General features: G+C 56.7%; 1 protein-coding gene across 2 annotated transcripts in view; it reads left to right on the top strand.

Moving 5' to 3' along the window:
• The window catches only part of FADS2 (fatty acid desaturase 2), a 31944-nt gene that overhangs the window by 9052 nt on the left and 4401 nt on the right, over window positions 1-18491 (top strand). For both annotated transcript variants that reach the window (XM_059404235.1, XM_059404226.1), the window contains exons 3-7: window positions 1517-1714; window positions 1827-1928; window positions 6707-6832; window positions 14184-14244; window positions 14596-14672. In XM_059404235.1, coding sequence (XP_059260218.1) covers window positions 1517-1714; window positions 1827-1928; window positions 6707-6832; window positions 14184-14244; window positions 14596-14672 — 564 coding nt within the window. The remainder of the gene's footprint in view (window positions 1-1516; window positions 1715-1826; window positions 1929-6706; window positions 6833-14183; window positions 14245-14595; window positions 14673-18491) is intronic.

The raw sequence follows: 18491 nt of genomic DNA, 5'->3' as shown, positions 1-18491 counted from the left end.
GGAAGGAGCTGGGGTCAGGCAGGACTCCGAGACTCCTCCTCGGTGAGCCCCTTCCCTTGCCGCCAGCCAGCCTGGGCTGGCCCCTCGCTTGGGGTGATTCATTCCCAGCCTCCTCACCTCCCAGGTCTCTAGTTAGGCTGGGTCCAGGGTCTTCAGTTCTGGTCCAGTCCTGCTGTTTTCTATCTCCTTCCCTGGGAAATAGAGCCCATTCTGTGTGCCAGAGGCCAGCTCCCCCTCCCCCGGCTCTCCCTGCCCCTGGAGCTGACCTGGGGTTCCATCCTGCTCCCTCCACCCGTGGCTCCATCCTCCGCCCTCCCCAGCTCCCCCGCAGGCAGGCAGCTTCTCTCCTCTCTCTTCTGGGTCCTGTGGGCTCCCTCCTTCCCGACCTTGCTTCTCTGGCCCTACCTGCTTTCCCCACTTTCCCTACTTATATGGGTGTCAGCCACTCTTCTGATCCTTTGCTACTTACCACCCAGCCTCCCAAACCTGGCTCCCTCCACCCATACGGCACTCCACCCCTTTCAAAGCACCTCTTCCCCCCACCTGCCTGACCTGGCCTCCCAGTGGCTTCCTTTCTCCTAGCCATGCTCGTGTCTCTGGAGTCGCCCCTGGCTCCACCTGGGCCTCCCCGGCCCCCCATCCCCAGGACCCACTGAGCTGTCCTGCCTCCCTGAGCTCTGTAGGATGTTGTCCTATGGTGGGTCCCCCCGACCACGACCCCTGAGACTCCACAGAGTGCCAGAGCAAGTAGGGGCAGAGTCGGGTGGTGCAAAAGTGCGAGCTTGTATGTGTTTGTGTGTGTGTGTGTTATACATACTTACCCTGAGCACACATTTTACCATTTTAGCCCGTTTTAGATGCACAGTTCAGTGGCTTTGGGACACATCACATTGTTCTGCAAACTTTTACCACCATCCATTTCCAGGACTTACTCACCACCCCAAATTATAACTGTCCCTGTGAAACATTAACTCCCCATTGGACATCCACCCGTGCCCTGCAGCCCCGTCTGGCACTTGCCTACTCCCGGTGGCTCCATGGTGTGGAATCATACATATTTGTCCCGTTATGTCCGGCTTAATGTCACGGAGCGCGAGGTCTGTGAGGTCCATCCCTGCGGCAGCGGCCGTCGGGCTCTCCTGCGTCTCAGAGGCCGAATCGGACTCGGTCGTGCAGAGAGACCACGTCCGGGCTCGCCAGGCGTCCACTGATGCGTATGTGGTTTGCTCGTGCCGTGTGCCGTGGGAGTAACGCCGCTGTGCACATGGTGTGCAAAATACCAGCTTTCGAGTCGGAGCCTTTCTCTGCCACCGACCTGGCTGGGGCCGAACTCGTGATGTGCAGCGCTGGGGAGGCCCAGGCAGAGGGCTCGGGCGTGGTGCACCGTGGCCGGGCTTCCTCGGGTCACAGGCCTGTGGGGGGCCCCTCTCGGCCACCATTTCCCCCGGCAAGAAGACGTTGGTCCCCTCCAGCGCAGCCGGGTGGCTGACACCTCCCCTGTGCTCTTGTTCCCCAGTCCCAGATCACCGAGGACTTCCGGGCCCTGAGGAAGGTGGCCGAGGACATGAACCTGTTCAAGAGCAACCACCTGTTCTTCCTCGTCCTGCTGGCTCACATCATCGTCATGGAGAGCATTGCCTGGTTCATCCTCTTCTACTTTGGCAATGGCTGGATTCCAACCATCATCACGGCCTTTGTCCTTGCTACCTCTCAGGTGAGGCGTGGCGTCCGGGGAGGGGCCGGTGAGGTCCCCCCACCGCCCCCACCCGCTCGCAGAGGCCGGGGACGTGGGAAAGCTGGTGTCCTGAAAGCGCCTCTCTCCGCAGGCCCAAGCTGGATGGCTGCAACACGATTACGGCCACCTGTCTGTTTACAAGAAGTCCACCTGGAACCACTTTGTCCACAAGTTCATCATCGGCCACTTAAAGGTAAATACCAGCAGCCCTGGGCGTCTGCCCATCAGTTAGCGGCTGGCACGGCCTCAGCTCACTCTGCCTGGGGCCAGGTGTCCTCTCGGGTCAGCGTCTGTGGCCGCAGAGTACCGCATCGTGCCCGGGAGCCAGGCCTTCCTGCTGGGCTGCGCTGGGCTCTGGGACTCGGCGAGCCCTCCCCACCTCCGCCCTTCCCGGCCCGGCTCCGATCCTATTAGGCGGAGAAGCAGGGTACTGGTTATGAGGACAGGCCTGTGCCGCTCTTGTGTGTTGACTGCGTTGATAATGTTATTTATAGTGTTTACTCTTTATCTAAAAACGTATCTTAAAAATCCCTATTAGCCTGAAAGGGAGATGCTGTCAGGGAAGTCTCTAGATAAGAGACAACGATCCGCTGAGCCACAGGACCAGAGTTGTTTAAGCTCATGGGGAAGTAGTTCCTCTCACACCCCCTCCCTGGCCCCCCGCCGATGAGGAGGTCACCCCACAACGCGTTACAGCAAGGCAAGTCCGTAAGAAGACAGGTTGTCCTTGCCAGCGACCTTGTGCTCACCCGATTGGCCCATTTCCTTGATTTTGGAAAGAAGTCCTTACCAGCTCATTCTGAAACATCTCGTTCCCCAACTCGGCCCTTTCCCAGCAGCACCCAGCTACTGTCCTAAGAAAGGCTGTGTCCTAAAGAATCTCATCCCGCCTCACCCCGGCTTGGGAAGAGCTCACTTGTCTGGGTTAAGCGGGTCCCCCCCAACCTGCCCCATGACCCAGATCCCAGGGAGCCCGTGGCCGGCCGGCTGTGGATCTGGAGGGGGCCAAACTCCAGCCGAGCTAATAATCAGCCGCCTGCAGCTTGCCTGGCCCTGAGCCTGCGGAGTCCTGAGAACCTGGTTTCTTTCCAGAAGTACAGGGGTGAAGGCAGAGGGCGTGCACAGTGGAACGCTTTGTTTCATTTCATCCTCTTGTCTGCTGGATGAAATCCTCCTCAGTGTTGGAAAGTAACATTTCACTCCCGACCCGACCCACGGTATCTCCACCCGCTTAACAAAGATGGGCTGTGGCCTGTTTCCAGATTCTGGATGGCAGCTGAGAGGGCCTTTCCCGCCTGACGGTCCCTCAGTTTTTGCAGGGCCCAGCTCTCGTGTTGGATGGAGGATGAGGCCAGGACAGAGGACTGGCCTCCCTGGAGAATGTGGGCTCATGATGTCAGAGCTCTGGAGTGGGCGAAGGACGGGGTCCTTGGGCTCGGAGGTTCTGCACTCACGGCTGGCTGGTCCTCCCCCTGGCTATGTCGTCCTTGCTGTGTGTAAGCTAGGGCCCAGCCATGCACCTCAGCCTGGGGTGCCCCAGAGCCAGGAGCCTCACAGCCGGCAGAAACCGCTCCGGCACCCCACAGTTACCCGGCTGCGGACAAGTCTTGTAGATCTGTCTGCTCTCCTGGTTCCCTTTGTTGGGAAGAAAGGGGGCCGGCTTCAGGGAGGTCCCCAGAGGCCCTGCTCTGCTCCCTTGAGTGGTTTAGCACAAGCTGGTAGGGAGCAGAGAACAGGGTGCCGGGTACCTTGAGGGGCTGGGACCTGCTTCCTACCGGCAGCCTAAGCCACTGCGGGATTCCAGCATGGGCTGTCCCCATCCCGACTTCTGGTCTCTTCTGGCGGACATTTCTTCCAGAGGATGACCCTGTACAAAGAGTTCTGAACCATCATACCTCTTTCATTGTTGGGCATTGCACGCCAGATAAGATGCATAACACAAGGCTAGCACCGTCCAGACTCCACTCTGGATTCAGAAACCAGGAGACCGCCAGCCTTTCCATGCATCATCTCGGGCCACCAAGGGCCGGGGACTAGGGAGGGGCAAGTGAGGCACTCGCCCCGGCACAAAATTTAGGGGGAGACCAAAAAGACTCGGCAATCAAGATGAAGACCATTCTGATGTGTTATTTATTTATTTATTTATTTATTTAAACGATTTTTATTTATTTAATTTGACAAACAGAGATCGGAGAGGCAGGCAGAGAGAGAGAGTGGAGGAAGCAGGCTCCCCGCTGAGCAGAGAGCCCGATGCGGGGCTCGATCCCAGGACCCTGAGATCATGACCCGAGCCGAAAGCAGAGGCTTAACCTGCTGAGCCACCCAGGCACCCCTCTAATGTGTTAATGCCAAAGTTAAAGTTAAAGTTAATGCCAAAGAAAATCTACAGAGAACAAAATAGTGACATTTTGAATAAAGATCAGGGCTGGGCTGGGCCATATGGGAACCTGAGGCAGAAGGAAGAATCTGTGGCCCTGTATTTGCGTTTGTGTGTATTCTTTTTTTAACGGTGAGTTAGTCTTTTTCCTCAGAACATGAAAGTTACTTGAGAAGTATTTAAGAGTTGGGAAGCCAGATGGATAAAAAGTCCCAACATTAAAAGAAAGTATATTATTTGTACCGAGACAAAGTTTATTATTATTTTACTTTGGTTTAAGTTAGTTAAAGATTATTTAAGGGGCACCCGGGTGGCCGAGTCAGGCATCCGACTCTTGGTTTCAGCTCAGATCATGATCTCAGGGTCGGGAGATTGAGCCCCATGCTGGGCTCTATGCTGGGCACGGAGCCTGCTTAAAATTCTCCTCCCTCTCCCTCTGCCCTTCCCCCACTAAATTTTTTTCTTTTTTTTTTTTAGTTTTTAAATTAAGATTGACAGTTGGTGGGGAGAAGTCATCCAACTTGGCAATTCTCTCATTTGAAAATGTGACAAACCGTAAAGTTGGGTAGAAAGCGTTGCTGATGTCTTTGGGACCATTCGGGCCAGGAGTACCCATGTTTCTGCTTTCCCTTGAGCTCTGACAGGGTGCAGCCCAGGAGTTTGGGGCTTGATCCTGGGTCTCCGGCTCCACCAAGGGGACTTTGGCTTCTGGAGCAGTCCACACAACCCCTGCCCGGGCCCCCAAGCCCTCGCCCAGCCTCTTCCCTCTGTCAGGAGAATAACCCTCACTCTCACTCTGCCTGGCCCCATCTTCCAGGTTTTCTTGTCTTTCCTGGCCCCATCTCAGTGTGCCCAGGGCCCCTACTCTGCCTGGACAGGCAAGGGCTTGCCTCGGGACCCCTGCTTCATCCCCAGAGCTGCTCCTTATCCCAGGCCCAGCAGGACTTCTGGGTGGGAAGTCTAAGTAGGGCTCTGCCGAGTGAAGGAAGGGAGAAAATCCCAGCAGAGGACTAGCTCTGTCCGGAAAGAGCCCGACAGCCTCCCCTCGCTGAGCGTTCACAGCTCACCTCTCTTTCCTTCTTTCATTCCACGAACATCCCTGGGTCGGTGTATTTTAAACATCGCCGTACTCCTAACATGGCTGGCCCCTCAATTTCTCTGTGCTGGAGACTTTCCATGTGACCTTTCCCAGGAGTCGGGCTCCTTCTGGCTGGAAAGGTCAAGGTGTCGGCTGTTCTTCAGTCCTCTGAGCCCTCGCTCACTGACATTTTTGTTTTGTTGCTGTTTTTCTGCTGTGATGGGTTTTGAGACGCACGTGCTTACTGGCAGAGGCCACAGCAGTGCCTGTCCATGCATCTCTGAGTCCAAAGACCGTGTTTGGGCCAAAAGTATCTTCCATGTAAGATGTTTGTTTTAGCAGTTAGTTCTCCCTGTGGATGGCCAGACCCTTGGCCTAAGCGTTGATTGATCAAGATGTAGTTCACCAGTAGAGTGAAGTCAGAAGGGTTCCATTTCCTTCTATGGCCACAGGACAACCTGGGGGACAGGCATGCTTCCCACGTGTGCCAAGAGCTTGCGTTGGTGAGACAGAACTTTATGACCTTGAAATAAATACCCAGGCAGTGCTTCTTGTCTCCTGGGCTCATGGTTTTATATTTTCATGTTAGAACCTGGGAGCTCTTCCCTGTTCCTGCCCGTGATGGGATATTAAGCCTTCCTGTGGCCTCCCGGGGGGGGGGGGGGCCTCCCTGAGTCCTCACCGCTCAGGGCAGCAAGACCCATCTGGATATTGGGGTGTCTCCTGCCAACTGCTTATAGAATATTCACAGATTTATGCAACCGTTGTCCTAATCGATGTGGGAACACCTTTGTCACCCCCAAAAGAAGCTTCACCCCTCTTAGCTGCTGCCTCCCCATGTCCTCATCCCTCCCACGTGTCCCTAACCCCAGGCCGAGGCAACCACAGACCTCACTATCTCTAGATTCTCTAGTCTGGACATTTCCTCTAAATGGAGTCACGTCCGTGTTCTTTGTGTCTGGCTTCCGTTCCCTCAGCATGAAGCTTTCAAGGCTCATCTACCGTGTGGGGGTGCCTCCTACCTTTCTTCTACCTCCTACCTTGCTGCGGTCCAACCGTTTCCACCTGTTGGTCACTTTGAACAATGGGAACGTGCGCGTACAATTTTGCGTGGCCACGTTTTCATTTCTCTTGGGTACACACCTAGGAACACAATCCTGGGCCCTGGAGCAGAGACCACTTCTTACCGTTCCTGAAACAGAAGTGTTTCTGCTCGTAGAACACGGCCCTCGGGGGTTGTGTGGAGGCAGAGGTGGGGGTTGGGGCTCACACCGGCGCGCTGTGGCTCCAGCTGGCCTCAACCGTTGCTGTGGGGTGGGGGGGACAGGCCCGGAGGGACGGCCTGGCTTGGCCTCAGGGCGGGCAGGGCGGCATTCGGAGGCTCAGGGGGCGGGGATGGGGGGCCGAGGTCCTGTGTATGACGGTGGGTGGAGTCGGTTCTGAGTCTTGGCGGTGCTGGGGACGGGTCCCCCAGAGAACTGTGCCACTCATCCTGTGTCCCCCACCCCCACCCCAGGGTGCCTCCGCCAACTGGTGGAACCATCGTCACTTCCAGCACCACGCCAAGCCCAACATCTTCCACAAGGACCCCGATGTGAACATGCTGCATGTGTTCGTCCTGGGCGAGTCGCAGCCCATTGAGGTAGGCCAAAGGGTCAGTGTTGATGTGGAGATGGGGAAAGTGTGCCCCCTGGGCAGGAACCCGGGAAGGAATCCTGTGGGCTGCAGAGTCATCCGAACACGTCTGTACCTGGTGTCTACCTGGAAATCCTTCTTGGGCGCCCTGGATGATTCAAGCTGGAATTTCTGGATGAGTCAAGCTGGAATTTCGATGGAATGACCTTATGCATAAATAATGAGCCTTAGGTGCCTTTCTTCTTCCCGTGGGCTGGGGAAGAACACTTCCTAGCTGGTTTCTTCCTGGGGGCCAGGGAGCTCTCGTCCCGGGTCAGCAGGCAGGCAGGCACAGGTCCAAGCCTTGAACGTGGTCCCCAAAACCAGCTCAAGGAAACCTTGCTGAAAGAGTCACAGTCCTCGATGGCAAGAGGGACCTAGCTTGGACTGGTCCAACCTGCTTCCCTGGACGTGACACAGGGAGTCTCTGCGGAAGGGGGGGGGATGGTTCAGAATCCTATGGTTCAGTAGCCAGCCTAGGGCGAGGCCCCGATCTGACAGTGAGGTCGTTTACTTCCCCTGTAGGACACGGTCTTATTTTTATGTTAGCTCAATTTTTTTTTTATAAATTTTTTAAAGATTTTTTTATTTATTTGACAGAGAGAGAGAGAGATCACAAGTAGGCAGAGAGATGGGGGAAAACAGGCTCCCCGCTGAACAGAGAGCCCGATGCGGAGCTCGATCCAGGACACTGAGCCACCCAGGCGCTCCCAATTTTTATTATAAATAGAGAACTTACCTGTGACACACATTTAAATATCAGAGAAGTATACACAATTACGAAGTGAATCTGCTATTCCCTCCATCCTCCCCCTTGGCCCCAAATCCCATTCCCCTGAGGATAGCCCGCAGGACATAAATCCTTCGAGGTTGCTTTTATGTACACATTCATTTTGTTTTTATTTATTTTTTAAAGATTTTATTTATTTGAAAGGGAGAGTGCGTGTGCGTGTGCAATCAAGGGGTCGGTCAGAGGGAGAGGGAGAGACAGACTCCCTGCCAAGCAGGGAGCCAGACACGGGGCTCGATCCCAGGACCCTGGGATCACGACCTGAGCCGAAGACAGACGCTTAACCACATGAGCCACCCAGGAACCCCAGCACATATGCATTTTAAAAACTAAAATTCAGGGCACCTGGATGGCTCAGTGGGTTAAAGCCTCTGCCTTTGGCTCGGGTTATGATCTCAGGATCCTGGGATCGAGCCCTGTGTCAGGCCCTCTGCTCAGCAAGGAGCCTGTCTCTCTGCCTGCCTCTCTGCCTACTTGTGATCTCTTGCTCTCTGTCAAATAAATAAATAACATTTTTAAAAAAAGAAAAAAATTAAAACTTAGACATTCTGTTCTGTGACTTGCCACCTTACCAGACCCGGACCTCTTTCGGGAGTCCAACTGCGTTGGTCTTTGCCTGGGTCTGTCTGGTGGTCCAGTGTATTTCTAAACCATGATCTAACCCATGTTATTTTGTAAGATAGGAAACCTGTTGCTAATTCTGTTTCTTTTTAATCAAAGCACCCCCCAATTCATTTAAAGAATGCCCTCATTTAAACGCATTTCTTTTTTTCTTTTTCTTTTTTTTTTGAAAATAGAGCCCCTTTGGAACAGCCCCTATGTTAGGGTTTAATTTACCAAAAAATCTACCTGTACTTTGCTTTTCGGAAGTCTGGTGATGAAGTAAGCCCAAGTTTAGAAGATCCTGCTGCTTTTATGCAGCTCTTAGTCATCCTAGTGCCGGGAACAGAGGAGGGGCTCCGGAGGGGCTCAGTAAGCCCCTGTCAGACGAGGCCCATTGAGGCAGGAGCAGGGCCTCGGATTCCCACCTGTGCTGTATTCCCGACACTGTTGGCATCCGAGGCTTGGGGAGGGCCTGTTCTTCCAGTTCTGGCTTGCATCTTGCCTTTCCCATCTCAGTTCCATCCAAGAGAATATCTGAGTCAAAATGTGGGTTTTCTGCGACATTGTCGATCGTAGAGGAAATTAGCCAACACGCCGTGCTTGGGAAGCCGGCAGTCTCGCTGACCAGGCAGGGATTATATTCTCTTCCAAAGTACGTGCTGTTTGCCTCCTCCTTCTAGCAAGCGGCTCGCTAGCCTGGGTTAGTGGTGTCCAGATAATGCAGCTAATTAACTGGGGGCCTTCTGATGAGCGAAGACAAGGCTTCCCTTTCTGTGTGAGGCTCCAAGTTGGAGAGCTGGTGGCTGTCCTCTGCCAGATGTCGTCTGCGTCCCTAGCAACAGAAACCTAGTCTCACAAGCTCTGCTGGCAGGAGGGCTCTCCGCTTTTCGATACGGGCTGTGAAGCCTTCTTCCAACACCTCCCCCCCAGACACCTCTTGAACGTTAGCTTTGAGGCTGGTGCTGGGTGCGAGATTTCGGAAATCTGGTCATCCCATTGTTAGTAGCATTTGAAAGACCACAGCTAGGACCACAGTACCCCATGGACATCCTCTCCTCTTACACACGTGTGAGGGAAAAGGCCAGATTATTTGCTTTGTTTCTGGTCGAGCAGTGTCCCCAAGGGCGTGCTCCCGCCTTGCCAGCAGTGGGTCCAATGGCCTTGTCTTTTGCCAGGCCCATTTGGAACACCACAGCAGGGCCACCCACCCGGCCCCACATCACCAGACTTTGGGCCTGTTGAGCAAGCCTCTGGCCTCCAGAGCAAGGAGTTCAGGCCTCTTATCACCAAGCCCAGGTAAACAAACCAGCTCCAAAGGGCTAGGGAGAAATTAAGTAGCGCGATCTCAGCACTGAAGCCCCTTTCCTTGTGAGTTCTCTGCCTTTTGGTCTCATTTATGACTTCTGGGAGGATTTTGTTTGTTTTATGTAACAAGAGGTATTCACTTTTTGTTTTTTTGTTTTTTGATTTTTTTTTTTTTGCCACCTGCTGATTCCTTTCATTTCTTTCATGCTTAGAAAGTTTTTGGTTTTTTTTTTTTTTTAGACTTTATTTTTAAGTAGTTTCTCCACCCACTGTGGGGCTCGAACTCACAACCTCGAGATCAAGAGTTCCACGCTCTACCGACGGAGCCAGACAGGGGCCCCAAGAAAGTTGTTCATATGTATTATTTTCAGTGTTTTGCAGCTTTGCTTTTGAACTAACTTTGGCCAGAAGGGCCGTGGGTAGGTTGGTGTCCGCCTCTCACGTTTCTGGAGTCAGCCAAGTTCCCCAGCACCCCTGTCAGGGTGCACGGCCCCACCCATGCTGGGGGCACCCCCTGAGCCTCGTGCCTAGGCTGGGCGGTCAGCCTCACACAGGGGTGCCGTCTGCGAGCCTCGGGCAGCCCTCCATCCACCCCGGCCGGCAGCCCTCCTAGCAAGAGTCGCCGTCCTCACGCTCTGTCAGTAAGGCCTGTTCCTTAAGCCTCTTTTTCCTTCTCTTAGAAGAGTTTTATACTTTTCTTTATGCATCTCGTGGGTGTTTCTTTCCAGTTCAGTCCTGGGTCGATCCTGCTTTGGTTATGGGGATCGGTGTGTCTCCAGTGTTTCGGGAAGCTGTTGATTCTGGATGGTTCGCTTCTGCCCAGCTGGAGTCCACTCGGGCCTCTCTGGGACTCTAGTTGTCTTTCAGTTGATTCTTTGGGGTTTCCTGGATAGACAGTTACATCCTTGAAAATAACGAGAAGGTGCTCTTTCTCATAGCTCCATCCTTTTATTTCTGGAGCTTCCAGAACAGTCTTAAACAGAGGTGAAGTCAGTGGCAGGCTTCGCCCCTCCTTTTATCTACCTGTCACAGCCCAGAGGAAAACAGAGATGCCATTATCCTTGTGGCACTGAGGCCGGCTTTCGGAACCTAAGTGTCTGTGCCTCCCCACCCCAGATCCTACCTTTCCACCCATGTGGGACGCTCTCTCTGCCCCACCGCCTGTCTGCAGCCAACCCTCCCAGCTGCCTGCTTCAGGCAGACCTTTGTGAGCTGGCCAAGGGGACCAGTCCTCCCTTGGAACAACCAGGGTCCCCCTCCCATGGGCCGGGGGCCTTGTCATTCTGTGCATGCCCAGCCTGGCCACATAGCTCATTTCTCTCTGTGAGTTTGCAGGTTCCCAGAGGCAGGGACTGGGCTTGGTGACAGCTCCCCTCCCCCAACCTTGAAGGGACAAGGAAGGCCCTTGTCACTCCTCAGACATTTTGTTCCAAAGCTGGAAAGTCCCCGGCACATGCCCTTGGCGTGCACTCCAGCTGCGATCCCAGCCCAGACCGGGGTCTGTGGAGAGGCAGGGCCCAAGAGGGCCAGCCCAGCCTGGGCAGGGGGGGGGGGGGAACCTCTGGGAAACCGGGGCCACCAGGGCTGGCAGGGTGCCCCCTCCCGTGGCCCCGGTTTGCCTCCCCTGTGAGCCTCTGCCTGAGAATGCGTCAAAGGGAGCCGTCGGTCTCGACCACGACGAGCCACCCTGTCCGAGTGAAAGCACGCTCTGTCTTCCCCGAGTCTCGCCTAGGACAGCCCTGCCACCTGACCTGCCACCCGAGCTTTCTCGGGAGACAGAGGAGGTGCGGGGAGGAGGGCAGACTCTGACTCAAAGTCCGCACACCCAGGACTGTGCCAGGCCTGGCACGTGGGATGTCACGTCACCTTTGCTTAACCATGGACGAGGGGCTACCAACACGCCCATTTTAGAGATGGAAGACCCAAGGCCGAGAGATGTGAGCTAACTTGCTGGAGGTTCCAGTGGGAAAAGGCAGCACCACCACCCAAGCTCCAAGCCGGGGCTTCTGGGTCCTGCAGGAACCTGCCCGGGGCCACCACCTGCTGGACCCTCGGGAATGGGCTTGTTGGGTCACTCTGGCTTTCCAATGACTTGAGATGCCGGGAACCCTACCCCCAGCTCAGTACGTTCTAGACCCCTCTTCCACCCCTCCCTGCACCCGTGACTTACGTGGCTAGATGTTGGCAGAGAACCAAGCCAGCAAGTTAGCCACAAACTGGTGCTGTGGGCCAGCCAGACCCCGACAGGTGGCCTTGCAGTCTGCAGCCGCACCTGAAGTCACTGAGAAGGGAACAGACATGCAGTGATGGTCTAGTGTGTCACCACACACGGCCTGTGTGTGGTGTGTCTCTGTGTGTGTGTCTCTGTGTGTGTCTCTGTGACCGCAGCTCACCGTTCTGTCCTCGAAGGACTGTGACGTTCACCTCATCGGCTGATCCCCCAGTGGCCCTGGGAAGTGCCCATCAGACCCCTTGGGACCCACAGCTCATGGCGGGGCAGAGGAGGGGGGCATGTGTGTGAAGCCTTTTGCCCAAGTACTGAACTGTGTCTGAGGCCCGAGGCCCTGCCTCCCGGAGCCTGGGAACGGCCAGGGTCCAACAGAGAGGCCTGAGGACCCGGTAGCTCCTGCAGGACCATCTGCAACACAGAGGGGCCACATGGGTGTGCCCACAGGCCAGGGGCAGCCAGGCAAGCATCAGCGTATGTGATCTGTCGCTCTCCAGGGGTCACCATAAATCAGTGGGGGCGGTGTACCTACTACGGAAACAACTTCAGATGAATTCCCTGGTACCCCCCGCCCAACCCCAGCAGCCTAGGCACCTCCGAGTCCTTCTACGGGGACTCTCTGGTCTGCCCACCTGCCTGGGCCGCCCTTAGTGTTCTCTTCCCAAGAGTCTAACCAACCCGAGAGGGTCCTTGGGGCCTCGGGCCACCTCCTGGGGTGACCCGTGGGCAGAGCTGGGGCAGGGAGGGCTCCTGTTTGGGCCGAGAAGCCTGCAGACAGAGGCTGGGCCTGCGGGTCTGTTTCCTGGCTTCTGAGAGGAGGTTAGGGCAGGATCCAGGGGCCTGGTCTGTAGACCGCGTGCTCCCTGGAACCCCAGACCACAGTGTTCCCCACCTGACGGGCCACTGGGGGTGGAGGGATGCCCCTCCACTCCCTCTTCTGAGAAATTTTCCAAGGCCAGCCTCGGGCCCGGCCTTAGTGATCGTCCTTGTGCCAATGGCCACACTTTCCAGGGATGAGTGAGACCCCTGCCAAGGCACAGGAGACCGCACGGGACAAAGGGGTCAGTTCTAGTGGCACTTCAGCCTGACGGGCCGTCACTGTGGCCGCTGGTGCCAAGAGGTCCCTCCCCGCCAGGGCTCCTCCTGTCAGGTGTCGGGGGCACCCCCTGTGATTTTAACAGTCATTTCCCTCTTTGCTCTCACCTGCAGACAGGGGCATCATCTTAGCCAACATCCGGGGTCTCTCCATCCATGCTTCCATCTCCCTGAGTACAATACGTAGGAATGAGCCCCCGCAAACGGCTGGATCTGGGGAATAGCAAGGGAGGGGCCGTGTCCCAGGGGCCAGCCCCTGGTGCTCATGCATGTGTTCTCATCGGCTCCTCTAAACCACCAGTGATTTGGGTGCCAGATGGGGTGGGGGTGCGGGGGCTCCGTGATCTTACAGCTGATCTTGGCAGATCTTGGCACCAAAAGCAAGAACAGGGGCCACTCTTTGAGCAACATCTTACGGTCTCAGTCCCTAAGGAGCGAGGTGGGCTGGTCTGCAGAGGGCTGGACCCTAGCACTCAAGGGCTCCAGGGACCCCGTAGGGCAGGGGATCCCCTACAAGCCTGTGCTCAGCATGGCCTGAGCGGCTTTGGGCAGTGAGGACCCCCAGCCCCCAGCGTGGCCCTCCTTGATCTGACCGTCTGGGCATCAGGGTCCCCAGGGTGGGTCCCCAGCCTGTCAGCACCCTCGACTGAGAGTCACCTGCCTGAGAGAAGTGATTAGCTTTGGAAAATTGCTGGAGGCCCTATGGGGAAAAATGCTCCCAGCCCGGTGACTGATAACAACTCCCAGGGGCCCTTATCTGCGTTCTCCCGGGCTGCTGCCGTCCCCGGGGGGCTCCCCAGCGTGCTCCGGGGGCTTCTCTCACTCTCAAAGGGCTGGAGACTAGAGCCAAGGAGTTCCCTCGGTGGGGCCTGGTGGGGCCCCGTATGAGCTGTTCATTTGTGCCTTCGCCGCCCAAACATTTATTTATTAGCGCCTGTCATGGGGGCTCTGAGTCAGCTTTCTTGGGCTCAGATCCCAGCTGGGTGCATTTCTCATGTGGCTTTGAGCCGTGATTTGACCCTGAGCCCCAGCCTTGTGGGCTGGCGGAGGAGGCCGGGAGCTGGGGCCGAGGAAAGGGTGGCCACTGCTGGCCGGAGCAGCCGGGAGCCAGAGGGCCGGAGCGGCCCAGCCTGGGGGCCCAGGGTGCAGACTGACGGGACAGGAGCTGAGACGGCAGAGCAGGTTGGGGCGGGCAGGGGGGCCGGTGGCTGGGGCCTGACGGGGGTTGGGGCGGGCAGGGGGGCCGGTGCCCGGGGCCTGACGGGGGCTGGGTGCTCACCATCTCTTCTCTTTCCTCAGTACGGCAAGAAGAAACTCAAATACCTGCCTTACAATCACCAGCATGAGTACTTCTTCCTGAGTGAGTGCTGGGGGCCCCCTCGAACCGCACTCCACAACGGCCATCTGCCTTCCCGACAACCACCTGCTGCCCCTTCAGACCCAGGAATCGCCCCTAAGCCTGTTCGAGCACGAAGGGCCGCCCCTCCCCGAGAACTGCTCCTGGCCTGTGGTGTAGATGGGACCCAGAGGCACAGGGTCCCACACTCAAGCCCCCCCCACCCCACCCCCCGCCGTTGCGGAGAGGGGTGGGGGAGGGGTGTGTGCTCCCAGCCCCCGTTCTGTGCTCACCGGGCTCCCCCTGACTGACTGGTCCGGCGTGGCGGGGCAGGACAGATCAGGGCATGTGTAAGTGCCTCTGCTCTCCCCACAGTCGGGCCGCCGCTGCTCATCCCCGTGTACTTCCAGTACCAGATCATGATGACCATGATCGTACGCCACGACTGGGTGGTGAGTCAGGGGGTACGGCTGGGCCGGGCTGTGGGGGGACAGGGGCAGGTGGGCCTGGGGATCGGCTCGGTTCCCCCTGGGCCCTGCATCACTCTCAGTAAGGGAACATGCTCTGGGCCACGTGGCCAGGAGCCAGGGAGGCCACAGCCCTCCATGTTCCCCCGCTACCCACACACCGTGGGGCCAGTGGGGCCGTGGGGCCGAGCTCCCTCAGAGAGCTGGGCCCATCTGTCCGCCACTCCAGCCATTGTCTCCCACGAACCCGTGTCCTGTGCGGCCCCGAGAGCCCATGGGCCGGGACCACCACGCTCCACATGCTCAAGGGAGGGCAGCTGAGCAGTCACTGGGCTGATAGGGGGGTTTGTTTGCTCAAGCTGCCCACCAAGGCCTCCCTGTCCCACCGCAGTGCTCACAACTATGGAGGCCAGAAGTCCCAGATGAGGTGCTGTCGGCGCGGGTCCTTCTGAGGGTGGTTAAGGAGGACCAGGGCCAGGCTAGAGTTCTCGGCTGCTGGGCGGCTGGGTCTTCTGCCTGTGTCTCGGCGTCACTATCCCCATGAGCATCTGTGTCTGCGTCCGGGGTCCCTTTTCTTAAGAACGCCGGTCGCAGTAGACTAGGGCTGCAGCTTAGTGAATTACATCGGCCATGACCCTGTCTCCAAATAAGGTCACTCGAGGCCTTGGGATTAGGGCTTCAACATGTGCATTTTAGGGGACACAATCCAACCTGTAACACCAGGCTTGGAGTCACCAGATTCTGTGTCCAGAGAGCGAGTGCGAAGGGGCACGTCCCCGTCCTTGGCATCACGTGTGCACGAGCGGGATTCGGCATAAAAGGTGGACGGAATGACCTGGATGGAGCAGTCAGCCATGGGCGGAGCCTGTTTGTGGGACAATGGGTTTTGTGGGGACACTCAGTGGAGGGTCTCTTAGGTATTGCGGGTTTTTTTTTTTTTTTTTTAATCCAGTTTCATCAATGAAAATATTGAGACTCTGAGAGCTTGGGACTTACCCAGGGTGACACCAGGGTCGAGCGCTAGGACCTAGGCCGTGTCCCATACTGTCCCCCCACTTCAGCTACCAACCTCTCTCGAATAACACCAACCTCCCTCGTGTTTCTGGAGCGTCTGCAGGGCTTCCAAGTACTTTGCTTTGTCCTGTCTCGTTGGAACTGTGGGCAAAGGGGCCACACCTGGTGATTCCGCTGGTGTTCTAGAAGTCTCCACCAGCCCTGTATTGGTAGAACCTGTACCACCCACTGCTAGGACACGATATTTTTCCAGAAGTGAGCGTTTCTTCTGTACTTCCTGTGTCCCAGCATGGCCCCCCACGTTATGACTTTTGACCCTGGCTTAAGAGCACAATGACATGGGCCGCAGAGATGGAGTTTCTGTGTCAGCTGTGCCATGGGAATTTGAACCCAGATCTCTCACCTATGGTAACTGCTGTTCCCATGGGGCTCCCCGGGCCCTGGAAGGAGCCACACAGCTGAAGAGGAGCTCGACCCTGGCCGGGTGGGGTTTCGTGGAAATCCACTGCTGGGCGGATTTCCATCAGCTTTTGTGGCAGGTGACTCCTGCCTGAATATATACCTTTTTTTTTTTTTTTTTTTTTAAAGCTGTGCTTATTCCCCAAGGGACAAAGCACTCACTAAGGACAGCGCAGGGAAGGAGAGAAGACTGCGTGCCTGCCTGGGATCGGGTGGCCGACTCAGGGAGATTTGATAGGGCCCCAACTCGGTGGTGGGGAGACAGGGCAGCCCTGCTTTTGCCCCTGCTGGGGAGCAGGTCTCTGGCTGGGTGGGAGGGACGAGCCTCCAGCCTTGTGCTCCTTCTCCAAAATAGCGGACTGCAGTCCGTGCGCGGGACTGGGGATTCAGGGCAGATAAGTTCCGGTGCCACCACCCCAGGCGTCCAAGACTGCGTGGGGCAGAGTTGGGTCCGGCGGTGGGCTCTTCTTTCGTTTTTGTTTGTTTGTTTGTTTTTAAGATTTTATTTATTTGACAGAGAGAGAGACAGCGAGAGAGGGAACATAAGCAGGGAGAGTGGGAGAGGGAGAAGCAGGCTCCCCGCTGAGCAGGGAGCCCGATGTGGGGGCTCCATCCCAAGATCCTGGGATCCTGACCCGAGCCGAAGGCTTAATGACTGAGCCACCCAGGCGCCCCCCGGCTTTTCTGATTTAAGGTAACAGAGAGCTTAGGTGCCAAGTGCAGCCCTGGCTTGGGGCCATAGTCCTCAACGGGAACAACTCTCTTGGGCCAGCCGGCAACACCTAGAGACCTGTTTGATGGTCACAACACAGGGGAGATGGAGCGCTCCTGGCAATCGGGCATCTAGGGGGCACCTAGCCGGGGATCCTGCCGAGTATCGGGTCAGGCACGGCACAACCCCCAACGGTGAGGGCTGTTCCAGGCCCAGATGCCAGGTATGGGGAGTACAGGGGCTGATGCACTCTGAGAGCCTCAAGGACAGAGGTGTTTACCGTCCTGGCAGTGCTGGGTGGTGGCCACATCCTGGAGATACTACCCAGCCTCCCTCCCTGGAGGGTCTCTGTGTCTGACACCACGGCCTCTCTCTCCTGAAACTCTCCCTGTCAGCCTCCAGATCCTATCTCTGCTGGTTCTCCTCCACCTCTCTGTTCCCCCATATTGCTTCACACCCTACCCCTGCAGCCCGTGGTCCCGTGGTCATGGGTCCTGCACGAGAAGAAATAAGCATCTTCCCCCGTGGATATACAGTTCCTTCTGCCGCACTAGTTGCACACACAAATGAAACGAAGGGGAATGTGGTGGACAGTAGGAGCAAACCTGTCACACTTGCTTCTCCTGCCCCCTTAGAGAGCCCTCGCTGGATCCCAGGTCATGCCCCGGGGCCTACTGCCAAACCTCCAGACTCTCCCTTCCCCTGGACCGCCTTCTCAGCTGATAGCACCCATGAGGGGACGAGCATGGATTCCTCACGACTAAGCTGTCCCCAAATGCAACTGCCCCGGCCTCCTAGATTGTTCTGGAATCTCTATCACCTCCTCAGAGCTGTGGGCCCTGCTCTCAGTCTCCATCATTTCGTGTCTGGGCTACCGGAATAACCTAATCCCTCCATCTCCAGTTGGCAGAGCTCTATTTTAAGATTTGAATGTGACTGCTTGCGGCGGTTTTCCGTTGGCTGAGAGGTAGCGGTCAGCGTCCTGAGGCAGACACGGCCTGGCCGAATCCCCCTGCCCCTGGCGAGCACATGGGACACAGGATCTGCACGTATGCCCAGCCCCCTGCCCGTGCGCCTCTGCTCATCGCACCGCAGTCTTGCCTATCTGGGCTTTTTGTCCATACCGTCATTCTGCAAATGTGTCACACGGTCTTGACCTCTGATGTAGCCCAGCCCAGCTCAGGCACCACCTCCCAACGAGGGCCTTTCCTAAATCCGAACATCACATCAGGACCACTCACGTGCTCCCCTTGCTGCTGTCCCCTTCCGTATGATATTGAAGGGATCTCTGTATAAGCCTGTCCTTCCACACACCAGGCTTCCGAAGGAGCTGCTTTGGCTCCTAGCACCCAGCTCTGCCCGCGGGTAGAGAGGAGGCATGCACGGGATTCGTGGAGCTTGACTGCACATAGACTTGAGGATAAGTTTGTCAAGCAGAAGGGGGGCTGGGGGGGGGGGACAGGAAGCCCAGGTGGAAGTGAGGCCGGGTGCACGTGGGTCCAGAGGCTGTCCGCATAGGGTGTGTGGGTCGGCATTTGAGGGTGGGATTTCATCCAGTATCCTCTAGTGGGGAAGGAGGTGGGTGGGGGCTTTGAGGATGGCGGTGTCACCGTCCACGT

This window comes from Mustela nigripes, chromosome 1, assembly GCF_022355385.1.
Source record: "Mustela nigripes isolate SB6536 chromosome 1, MUSNIG.SB6536, whole genome shotgun sequence".
NCBI lineage: Eukaryota > Metazoa > Chordata > Mammalia > Carnivora > Mustelidae > Mustela > Mustela nigripes.
Note: the sequence above shows the minus strand (reverse complement) of the source record. Positions and strands in the feature narration are given on the sequence as shown.